Consider the following 13,093-nt stretch of genomic DNA (forward strand, 5'->3'; position numbering starts at 1 on the left):
TCCACAATCTAATTTTCACTGCGTGAGAACATGATGTGTGGCATGAGCGCCATGACAGGTCAGACGTAGCAACAGTAACTAAGGGGGGCGGGTCTTCGCAAAGGGTCAATTAAGAATCTTTATTTTTAGAAGTGTACTGACAGTGAATATTCTGCACAGTGTGATCACAGTCAGTCAGAATATGTTTAATGTTTAATATACAGTATACATTTACACATTTTGGACTAGTGAGATTTCACTGTGGATGGATCTACCTAGCACGATGAGCAAGTTCTGCACAGAATCAATTATTGATGTCGAACTCAATGCGACAGTAGCTATAGAGTCAGGCATTAGAGTTAATAGACTAAAATGGTAGTCTAATAAATCTAATGTTATTTTTTATGTATATAAATAATGTGTGAAAGGCCCACACTCTGGCAGAATATATGATCTTGATAATATCTTTGAAACTATTTATTCAACTAAAAACCGGATGGAAAAGGCTGTCGGTGGAATGAAATAGCAGGTACATTACATTTTCATATTCATCTTAAGTTAAAGTATCTGTATTTCATATATCCGCTGCTTGCTGATCGTTTGTCCTGACATTTGTTGGGTTGAGTTCCATTAGGACAAAACCATTCCAAATTTTCAGATAGAGACAGCGTTTAATGTTTCAGGGACTGGTTAGGACACAGTGTGAGTCAGCGTCAAGAAATAAAAAGGCATAATTCATAACTCATTATGGAAATAAAAGAGACACTTATTTTTTGAGAAAGTGGTTATTATTTAGTATGATATTCTGTTACATACTCACGAACTGTGTGCATAACCATTTCCACATTTTTTTTTTTAAGTCACAGATAAAAATAAACTTAAAAGATGTTACAAATAGAAATTGCTTATAAGACAATAAACACAACATCAAGAAAAAAAAAAAAAAAAAAAGGCAGGGCTATGGAGTCTTACATTACCTCAAACATAAAACAATGTCCTGAGACAGTTGCAGTTGTTCTCACCCATTTAACTTTGATCTTGTTCCAAGCGCCAATTATAATGTGAGGGAATAAGAGAGAACTGGAGGAGACTTCGGAGAGAACGGAGATTGAATCACTTGTCAAGAACGGTTATCGTACATGCAAGCAGTCTATTTTGGCAATGATATGCAAAGAAATCACAATTTAAAATATCGCTCCAGGTCTATATTTAACAAGTTAAAGTGCACCATCATACAATCTGAACCGAGAATATCGAACAAATGTGAATAAATGAGACAGCAGAGGACCCAAATTGGCACTAGTAACTTCATATTTTCTTGCCTGCTTCTGGTCTCTGCCTAACATCCAATTAAAATATTGGATCTGACTTAAAATGTTACACAGTCAGTCACCTGCAGACTCTAAGCTGCATTAAGATATACTCTCTATCAAATACACAACACATATATATTAGCCTATAGGAATACACAAGTTTAACACCAATATGACAGATGGAGAGGAAGATCACTGGTATAAAACAATGTTTTCTTAGGAAAGAGGGAACACAAATCTATAAATTACACAATTTTGAAGAAAATTTCATAAGGATTTGATATTAGCGTCGTAAAAATTATGACATCCCTAAGCCCTACATCAACGTTTCAATCTAGTGTATGTGATTCATCACTTAACTTTCATATTGAAAATCTTAGTGTGATTTAAACGAAAATCCTACATTTTTCATACATTTTCATAATCATAAAATGGGATCTCAGTATCGTCACTTCTTACCTCATGAAAGTTTGGCACATGTATCAAAACCGATTCCTAAAAAATATATATTTCTACCCAAAAAAGATTAAAAATGTTTTGCTGCCAGTGCCTCTGCCAGTCACATAATATATGTAACTGGAGTCTGACTAGGAAATAACAATGCATGTCAAGGATTTCTGCACTGACAGTGTGTGGATGCTGTAATTACCATTAACATGGGTTTAAAATAACTGATAGTGAGAGCCATGAGAGCCGAGCGCAGCTTCTGTTGTGTGGTGTTGGAAACCATTCAAAGGGCAGTTTTAATTAGAAAAGCAAATCAATGGATTGCGATTCGCTGAATCTCGACCTTTCCTCTCTCTCCTGAGAGAGTGCATGACAAACACAGTGTGAGGAGAAAGCCTGACTAACAGTGGTTTGTTTAACAGAACTGTGTTCTGTACTCTATGCGCTTGCATTGGGTGCTCAAACTTAACATTTTCCCCTCACTTACAAATGCAGAAGATTTCAGTGTGGCATGTACCCGTATGTGAGTCAGTATGACTCCAGTCACCCAGAAGAGACTGCTTTACATACTGTTGCCTGCGGTGTTATGGACATGGGGGTGGGGGGGGGGGGGGGGGCATTACAGAAAATGACTACTTATGCCACAAGCAAGAGTGAGGGGAGGTGGCGGAAAGATTTCACTAATGGTTTTCACATGAAGACAGCCACCATGTTGTGAACATCGCCTCAGTGTCACTGTCTACGGCTGTACGTCCTCATATGCAGCGCTCACTAGAATCGGCTTAATGTTCACATATAAAAGGCTTCAGGCGAAATCTGGCAAACTGTGAATAAATACATATTTTGCAAATTGTGAGAGATAAACTTTGAAACTAAATCGCATAGATACTCCTCTTTGTAATGTTTTGGACAGTTCTCAGTGCTGAAATGGAGAGGTAAATGCGGCAGGTCAGTAAGAGAGAGCTCTTAAAGATGACCAGTGGATCTTGTAAAAACACTAAGCTACAGTTCACTAAAATACTCTTCTACGAGAGGGCTTAGAGGGCTAAAAGCTAAAAGCACAGTGACTTACAAAGAAATCACTAAGAAAACCTGTGACATGTTTGAAAACTGAAATGAATGGCATCTCTTTGATTCGCATTTGCTTCACATATCTGCAGATTCACTTAATAAAACCTTTGCCTCTGCAAGAGAAATGTCTACGAATCTTTGAAGTGTTTACCGTACATAAAGAGCAATATCTTTCAACCACCTCAGGTACCTTGTGGCACTGGCAGCTCTTACACAGCACAAATGTGTACACACTGAAGCTAATATCAGCAGCTTTTTCATGTCGCTACATATATAGGATCTGCAATATATAAAGAGAGGCAGTGAACAGAGATGGAGATAAATGGTTGATGGTGGGAATTACAGACTGGAATTTTCTTTTTTTTCTGTCAAAAGGAGTAAAGGGGGCAGGCAGGATCCTTCAAGTCAAGGTTTTGTTCAATCAACACTGCGAATAGAGTCCCTTTTCTGATATGCATACAGAATCACGCAGTCCTTTATGGTGTTTTTTTGTGATTTTGTCAACAAGCGCGTGTTTGTGCGTCGAAAAATCCAACAGCGAGACCAAACCGCAGCCAATCATTGATTGTTTGCAGATAGCGAGGTGGACGTGAGCCAGATCAGGGGGGTTAAGCTTGGTGAGATATAAACAGAACCAGCGTAATCATGAAAATAACAAACAAACAAACAAACACAGCTAAATTGTATAGGCCCAATGCACAAAGAACATGAAGTATATAAGGCTTCAGAGAGAAGTGGGGGTCAAGTGATCCTGTGATGAAGTGTCTAGAGCTGTGACGCACATCTTGAGGTTTATTCTGCGTTCTGTATGCAAGTACGTGTGGATGTGGATGTGTGTGAATGCCGAAGGACTCTCTCTCCATTCCTCTTCAGCCCTCCTCAGTGTTGTCCCCACTCTTGGGTCTTTGGCACTTGGCAAACGTCCTTAGCCGGCAAGCGATCATCGGACCATAGGGTTTGCATTGTGGCGTGAACGGGATCTTTCCAAACCAGTGCGACGGTTGTCTGTTCAAAAAGAGAGCATTGGAAGAAGACTAGTTAGGTGTGTTCACAGAAGCAGCAGACAAATATGATACGGGGGAAAAATAGGAGTGCAGTTAATAGTTAGAAAGAAAAAGAGGAACAACATCAGACACAACAAAGGCAACTGATTAAAAAGAGAGCAGCATAATATGGTCTGGAGTCAGCTGCTTCTTGTCTGGTGTCATAGTAACACCATTGAGCTCCAGTCTCGTACTCGAGAGGTCCTCCACCTATAACAACACAGCCTGGACAAGAGACACTTAATGGGAGGTACCCATACACATGTAAAAAAACGGTGCGTACACAGCTGCACATACTTATCTAAACACCCATAGGAGATTTGTATAGCATTTAAAGAGAGTGAAGAGAAATTTTAATTCTGTCATGTTGTTCCAATTCAGTGGGGTCCAGTGTTGTTCAGACTTCAAGTTTCTTTGCAATTCCTTTTGTGTTCCACAGATACAAAGATAGAATGGAACAAAATAAATGTGAGTCAATGACAGAATTATAATTTTTGGGTGAACTATCCCTGTTTAAACTATGAGATGATATGATTTAAGACGATTCTTAATTTTGAAACTAGGCCAGTAGGAATATAATGGAGGCAAGTACTAAATGCGCTAACTGAACTTGGCAACTGAGGCCAGCCTTTATGGGATCACACAAAAGGCCCTTTCCACTCCAAACATGGTGTAGTGAGGGGCTGGGTGGGGGCCATGTGGCAGGTGGAGTGGACAACCTTCCTATTTCCCCTGAAGATTCGAGAGCCAACTCCATGTTTAAGCCGCCACACCTTTCCTACCTACCCTGGCAGGTCTAACCGTGCAACTGCCATTACTCAGTGCCAGGTGCCTATGCCACCATGGGCTGGGCATAGTTTAATGGAACAGGCCCCATTCATCATGTCAGGTAATGAGTTAGGAGCAAGTGGGCACCACAGTAAAGGTGGATTCATACTTCAAACGAAATTGAAGCCCAATTCTCGTTTGCCAAGGTCAGTTGAGGGCCAATGAGGAAATGAGGAAACAAGCTAGAAATCATAAAAAAGGATGTTTTATGGCTTTGTTTTGGCAAAGACATTTTTGTAATAAGACAAAGGTGAAATAAAACAGTCACATGGCCAAGTTGTTGTTTTTTGTTATTACCACCGTTACAGTGCAGCTGAAAGCTCAGTGTTAGTTGATTATAAGAGCAAGTGCTCTGTGCTAACAAATCCCGTTTTTTGAGTTTGCCTAGAGCCTTTTTAATTCAAGCTTCAGTAGACGTATAAATCTGTCCTAACAAGGATACTCACCACAGGGGAGGGACAATGCTAATAACAAGAGGGTAATACAAAGAGATAGAAGGGATGTGGTTAGGTAGAGAGAGGAACGGATAAATGAAAAACAAGAGTACAAATGGAAATCTGCAGTTCTCTGCAGGACAACTTCCTCTGGCATTGGTAAAAGTTGAGGACACTGAACTTTGAACTCTGCATGGAAAACACAATATGAGTTGAAATGATGGCTGAGTCTTTCATCCACTTCCACTTCAAAAAGCCAAACGCCTGAAGGCCTCCAGTCTCTTTCTCTCTGAACTGAATGGGCATTGCACATTGACAGCAGTGATAAAAACAAAGAAATTTCTAGAACTTGTCAGTGTATAGGGTGTTATTTCAGATTTTATTTACAATTTTTAGGAGCATGGTGGCATACTGATAAATGTACAGTATAGGTTGAATGCAAAGCACAAGCTACTTTGGATAAAAGTGTCTGCCACTACATATACATATGACACTTATATAACAACTATACTACTACTACTAACAAAATGTTAAAAGTGAAAGTAAAAATCGTACTCATAGTCTGTCTACACTGAGGAAATCCTTATTGTTAAGCCATCATTCAAAAATATTGCTTCGATAATATTATTGCTCATGTCATTACTACACGCTCAGTGTGACACCATGTTGGATGAAGAAGGGTGGGGGGACAATACTAAACAGAGGAAGTACCCATACTGAATGTGAGGGAGTGGATGACAGAGATGGTAAAACAGTGCCTAGTCCAAACACTGTCATTGTTTTGCCAGTTGTTTCCAAGATGCCTATTTTGTAGGTATATTGGAAGGTGCCACACAGACTAAAGTCTTGTTGGGATCTGGGAGGGCTAGTGGCAGTTCCTCAAGTTTGTGGTCCAAATTGAAAATGGATGAAAGTATTATGGCTTGTTTGAGAGTAGAACATAGGGACGTTTGAAGAATTTGGAAAATAACGTCTAGAGAACAACACTTGAGATAATTGCTCGAGCTCAACAGACTGGAGATGAGATTTAGATGGGGAAAAAAGTCTATGCTTCAACCAAATGGGCAGAAAAGACAAACCAATCACGCACCCACCAAAATAGACATTCCTGCTTCTCTTAATTTGGGTTGAAAAGCGCTCTAAGTTTCTGATCTAAGGCACTTCAGTCTAAAATACCCAATCTACAGCAACAATCAAACAAACCAGCACCGATTTCTATTGGGGGACACATAATGAAGCTATTCTCTAAAGGGTGAGCATTCACTTCCACAATAAAAATACACCACTAGACAATTTCAGGAGAACTGTGCTACTGTTCACAAATCTGTAAACTGATTTTGGGTTTGATGGCTTTTTTACCTGCTTTTCCCAGTGGCAACGTCTTTAGGTTGGATGCACAAAGAAAAAGAATAGGAGTGAAAGAGATTTATGAAAAAATAAGAACAATTTGCTTTTACTCAAGAGAAAAGTCTGTATTCCAGGACTTAATTAAATGAAGCTATTGTTTCTCAGTATTTATTGAGTGTTGATGGAGGAGGGGGAGTGAAACGTGATCAAAACGTCATAATACGTTGCAGAGGGGGATCATGGGATTAGCACAGATTGGCAAACAACACATTTCTAAAAAGCACACAAACACTCACAAAAGGAGTTGTGTAGGCTTGTACGCCTATCCCACACTTTCACTGTATGATTGAGTGATAGGCCCCAGATAACCCCCTGTGCATTCTTCTAAAGAGATTAAACGACATAATGGATTTTGCATTACTGTCATCTGCCTGCAATTACATGAAGTTACATCATCAGGAGAGTCCTTTGGCACAAGGTTTGCTCCATGAATAACAAATAAGCTTCAATCAACAGTCGAGTAGTAACTATGTGAATAAACAGGTAATTATTACAGTGAATAATTTACATGTTTGATGCAATTCAAATATTCAATATGGATGCAGTAAATATTAAATGTGCAAAGACAAATATTTTCAAATAAACAATTTTTGGTTAGGCATCTGTTGTTTCGGATAGACATTTGAGCCAAGAAAAAACCCACCCACGCACGCACGCACACGCACACACACACACACACACACACACACACACACATCGTGATGTGCAAATTTGGATTACTTCATATTTTTCCAGTGACAAAATGTAATAAAGGTGATTAAATCTGTGAGGGCCATATGTCAACACACAATGTTTACCGCTTGTGGGCCATAGAGGGAGGTGAGACAGTGAGTGAGAGAGAGAGAGAGAGAGAGAGAGAGAGAGAGAGAGAGAGGACACACTGCTGCAGTAGCAGCTATCTACTCTTCTAATCTTCAGCATGCCTTTGCCAGACTCAAGCTCCATTGGTAATGGAGCACCAGCACCAGAAACAGGAAATATAAAGAGGATGTGATGGTGGGGAGGGTTATTTCTTTATTTGTAAGTTATGGGGCTAGGAGAGTAAAACCTACAGTTGCACAAACCAAGGATTCCTACAATGCTGCGAGTAATTGCTTTGAGGCAGCAGCAGAGTAAGTTGGGAAGGTTACTTCAGCTGCAGAAATGGAGAATGGAAGGTCAAATATGTGCCTGACCCTGAAACAGACGAAAAGGATGCTTTTGGAACCTTGAATCTGTTGTGGGAAAAATGGTAAAAGCTAAAACATAAGTGGGCATGTGTGCTACAGCAGAAACTGTTTTTGTTTGTTGGTATGTTTGCTCGAGGAAGAAAACAAACCTTTGATGTAGAACATATGGAAGCAGAATTAATTTTAAATAATCTGGTTAAAATTGTGTATACAAACATAAATAACCAGCCAAATTTATACACACACAAACACACAGTCGCAGTCGAAGCTCTCTCATTGAAGTTCTTGATTGGTAAATCGTTATTTCAGGTGCAATATTTTTTGTAGCAATTTCCTTGTGCGTGAGGCCATTTTGAAGCAAAGTGATGATGGCTGCACATGTTTATTTGGAGTTGACCACTGCTAACAAGAACACAATCCTTTTATAGCAATCAGTCTGCATGTACAATCTATTTAGTATGATAGTGATTTCACGTGACTACTCATTCACACTTTCACATGTGCTGATGATATCATTAGTCAATGTATGTTAGCTGGTCATTCTGTGTCAGAATCAAAAAACTGTAATTTTTTGGCGAAATTTTCATTTTTTGGCCAATGAAGCTTTTAGCAATTATTTAAAATGCATACATTTATATATAGAAACAATGTGAATGAACACCACAATAGCTTAAGCAGCAAACTTTGTAAAAACAAAAAATGTCACTGCCAAAACTTTTGGCCAAGGCTGTATATCTAATGCACAAAAGACAAATAACAGGGTTTAATTTGAGGTTGTTTGTCATACCAAGTTATGTTAAATGAGTGTGTTTTAAAAAGCAGCTGTTATCTTAATCAAATGTGGCATGAGCCATTTCAACGAAAAAAAAAAAAGGAGAAAAAAAAGAAAAAAGATGTTGTTCAGTGCTAGAGAAAATATGGAAAGAATAATTATTTGACACTAAATAATGCTGTGAAAATACTGTGAGAATCCTGCTGTGTACTTTGGGGAATAAGATCACTTTAACGTCTGATCAAAAAATCTTGCTCGGTAAGCCTTTGAAAAGCTACAAATGTCCAACCACTACGTAACATTAATAAACACACTAGAAGCTTAAAAGAATTTGTTTACTCAAAAATGTCTAATAAAGACCAAACCCTTATGACCTTCTTCCTTCTGAAAATGTATCTACATCATTTATTATATAATAAAAGTAAATGAGGACTGGAGCAAAAAAAAAAAAAAAAAAGAAGATGTGGAATAGTACAGAAGTCAATTGAACCACTTTTAATGGCACTTTTGAATATTTTTTTAGAGTTTGAATGCTCCAGTCTCTGTCCATTGTAACTACATGAAACACCCAAATGTATTATTTAAAATTTCTCCTTTTGTGAAAATGAAAATCATACGGATTTGGAATGACACGAGGGAGTAAATGCTGTCAGAATTTTCATTTTGGGATGAACTAATCCTTTAAGTACTGGCTGATATCCTGGTTCGCTTTCCACATTGAGATGTGAGCTCTTAAGTGCATTCTCTGCCCTAACTAAAGCAAGAGAAACACCAGAAACACAAGTGAGACAAGACTCTAAAATCCTGCTTTAAGTAACCATGCTCTGCTGAAATTACGGATGTTTAGAGCAAGTGCAGGGCATTTGTCAAACTCAGCCACCGCAGATCCACTAGCACAGCTTGCAAACATGAGCTTTCCCCATCAAACCAAGATGCATGAGAGCTCCGATAAGCTGGAGGTCTGGTCTGCATTCTCCCTAAATCTCTCTCAGAGCCATTTCTAAACAAAGATGGGAGATGTGTAATGTCTAATCTGACAGTTTGTTAAGACTCAGACTAATGAAAATAATGAAGTAAAGCAGCAATTAAAATATGCCAAAATTGGTCAGCGCAGATCTGAGTTTTCCCCCTTTTATCTAATGCGCCTTTCAATCAAAGCCAGGCTCAATTTAGACACTAGCTACCTTGGATATGTGACCCAGATATTTGATACCAGCATTGCCCTTCACTTTCCACAGTTTCTACCTTAAAGAGTGCATTAAAGTTTCAAGCTCTCTATAAAGAGTGAGGTCCACAGCCTTAGTTAAAAGGCAACGTCTAAGCAGATTTCTGTGAAAGCTTGCTAGCCTGTTGCCCTCCAGCACTCTGCATTGTCCTGCTCGGCTGCACTCTCTCGGCTGGTCAGAGCTGAAAGGAGAGCCAGGCCTTAGAGTAATGTTTCTTGACAGCTCCGCACACAATACGGCACAGGAGAGCTGGAAATCACTACACATGTTGATAAACAAATGACGAGATTATTTTTAGACGAGAGAGAGAGAGAGATGCACTAGTTTATCTCTGCACCAAGAAGCCCGGACAGAACTGTTCCCGGGACAAACAAGGGAAAGGACGAGAAGCTATGGCTGGTGTCCAGTGCCGGCAGGCCCAGTATCTTTCCCTTTTACAGGCACAGCAGTAGGACCATGTTTGATGGGATATCAAACGGCTGACGGTCACACTCGCCAAGATTTCTCATTGGGATCCTCAAGACGGACAAGACAGACTCGGAGTGGTGGACCAGCTTGGTTTTCAAAAGAGATGGCAGAATTTAAGATCAAAAACAAAAAGTAACTTAAAAGAAGGGAGCAGGGAAGCAAAAGCACACACATGCATCAAACCATCAGGTTAAAAATAATTTCCAATAGATTGCAGCCCAAGGCTAATCTACAGCACTAATCATCACCTCTGCAGCACTGTAGGGAACGAAACTTCAGCAGTCAAACAGGAATGTATATGCATTTATGTATGTTTGTGTACATTTATGTCAACAATAACAATCATTTAACCTCAAAAGTTAATGTAAAGCATTCATAAATTGAGATGCAAAAACTGTTTTTCTTTGTGCACTGTGTTAGCATCATGGCTGAAACATGGGGGGCAGATTGGGCCTCTGGCGGGAGCACTTCCCCTCAAGTTCAACTCAGGAAAGGTGAGTGGCTAATCCATTAGGATCATGTGCACTAGGCCCCAAAGCGCCATACTGATCCTTCAAAACTGATAGTGACCCAGCAGAGATCTGGCTTGCCAGTGGAATGAGCATTTGGATGAGCTCCTATTAAAGGCCAGGCAGGGCTGGGTTTCATCAACAATGGCCCATGTTGTGATTATGAATGTATTTGGGGGTGGGTGCATGAATCAGAAGTTAAGAGAAGTTTAACCAGAACCATGCTAGTCCCCAGCTAAAGAAACCTGCACAGTTAGAGAGAAGCTTTGATTGACAGTGGGATAAGTAGACAGAGAAGATAGTTAGACAAATGGATGCCACAATATTGTTTGACAGACAGATGGAAGCGTAAATGGATGGTTTGGCAGCATGATAAGGTAAATAGACTGATGGATAACTAAACAAATAGAGGAAGAAAATGGCTGGTGTGGTTGCAAAAAAAAAAAAAAAAACTGTGACAACAACAACGACAAAAAAAGATTGAAAGATAAACAAAGATGGATAGTGCTGATATGACATAGATCGATAGATTCTTCAATCCTATTTCTTCTTTCAAACATGATTGTATTTTGGATAAATCAAAAATGGGTGAGCGTGAAACAGCACGCTGACCAGAACAGACAAGCCACTGTCTTCTCATCCATTAAATCTGATGTCACATAAGCACTGGGGGGAGAGCTCTATAAATTCACATGATGAACATCACACTGAATATATGTTGATCAAACACATGCACAGATGCACAGGCAAACAAGAGATGGATGCCGTGTAATGAATCAGTGGGTGAGATTGTCATGGAATGTGAAATGAGAGTGATGGAGTAGTGATGTGTGGTGGAGTGGAAGAATGAGAAAATGAAGGGATGGAAGTGATAAAGCTGCTTTCTGCTAACAAGGTCTCAAGATACCATTTGCACATCTTAATTACTCTTGGTGAAGTGCTGGGATACGAGTCATACACCAAATCAGAGAAGAAGAAAAAATCTAAATGAAAATTACCTTTAAAAGGTTACTTTATTCAAAAATGAAAATTCTGTCAAGGTTTACTAACCCTCAAGTTGTTGCAAACCCCTTTGTTTTCATCCGGGGGACAAAAAAAGAAATTTTGAAAATGTCCATGCAGCGACATAGAATTTGCACAGATTTAAACCTCCTGTAGCCATATGATAGGTTTCTCATATGAACTTAAAATGAAAGAAGTCATTCTCTTTGGCATGTTCATGAGGGTTTATAAGTTATTGTATAACATATCAATGTATAATATACTGTAATGTACTCATGAACTAATAATTTTTTTAAAGTTAGATCTTTTTAAGAAATCAGGTCATTCAATTAAATGACAAAATAAATATTAAACCTTCTTATATGTGATTTATTATGCAAGCTGATCTGGTTCTTCTGATTTGTTTGGAGTGCTAGCAGATTACTCATTACTTCATGATGCTTTTTGATGTCATTTTTGAAACACAAAATCCCCATTAATTGTGGGGACTAAATGCACTGAAAGATTCTTCATTCTTGAATTCTCCATTCTTGAAAACTCCACAGAAGAAAACACACAGACATAAGGTTAGGAACAACATCAGAGTGAGCATGATGAGCAAATTTTAATTTGTAGTAATAATGACAGAATCTTTATTTGTGGGTGAACTATCCTCCTAATGGAAAACTGACTGATGTAAGAAAGTGAGCCACCTGAAGCAGCTCAGAAGGTCACTCTGAGACTTTTAAAGCTGCCAAGGGAATGTTGTCATGTCCAGCAAACTCTTTTCCTTGATGAAATATACAAAGGGGCAAAAATAGACCATTACTGCAGCTGTGGTCTGTTTACTAATCCCATCTTCACGTTGAGAGGAAAAAGGAAGCATGTGAAAGCAAACATTCAGAATTTTAAAGCAAACTCTAACAGGTGACCCATCTATCCAAGTTCTCACACAGTAAAAACAGTTACAGCGAATCCATTAGAGTAACATCTTTGCAAGCTACCAAACAAAAGTCGCCGTCTCTTAATTCTGTGCCCGAGATAGCTGATGCCCCACTCTGTCTGAGAATACACAATGCAGACCTTCACTTAAATAAAACATTCTGCTCGCACTTACTTTATTTATTTACTCATCTTTCTGTGGATTTCTTCTCTCACCAAAAGAGCAGAAAGATCATGGAGGGACATTTCTACAAAGAACCTCTGACCCATTTGGTGAAGCATCTGGACTGAGTGATGTGTTTTAAGAATGGAGAGAGCTTACGTCTTGAAATATTGATTTGTGTAGAGCAAATTCCTCTACTGATGGTTCATCGTCTTTCTCTCCTACTGTACCACTATTGCTATCTTGAACACCCAGAATTACTGTTTGACTCATAATCTGATCACCTCCTTCCACTTCCTTTTTTGATTCTCTTTAGCTTGCATTCCCTTATTTTACCTATT

The 13,093-nt window shown here is 39.0% G+C and overlaps 1 protein-coding gene across 8 annotated transcripts in view; it reads right to left on the reverse strand.

The window, feature by feature from the left end:
• Positions 1 to 1,292: 1,292 nt before the first annotated feature.
• Positions 1,293 to 13,093, reverse strand: part of diaph2 (diaphanous-related formin 2) — a 381,616-nt gene continuing 369,815 nt past the window's right edge. For all 8 annotated transcript variants that reach the window (XM_026280881.1, XM_026280882.1, XM_026280884.1 and 5 more), the window contains one exon: positions 1,293 to 3,815. In XM_026280881.1, the coding sequence (XP_026136666.1) occupies positions 3,751 to 3,815 (65 nt within the window). In that variant the 3' untranslated portion in view covers positions 1,293 to 3,750. The remainder of the gene's footprint in view (positions 3,816 to 13,093) is intronic.

The sequence above is a fragment of the Carassius auratus genome, chromosome 14, assembly GCF_003368295.1.
Source record: "Carassius auratus strain Wakin chromosome 14, ASM336829v1, whole genome shotgun sequence".
Taxonomy (NCBI): Eukaryota; Metazoa; Chordata; class Actinopteri; order Cypriniformes; family Cyprinidae; genus Carassius; species Carassius auratus.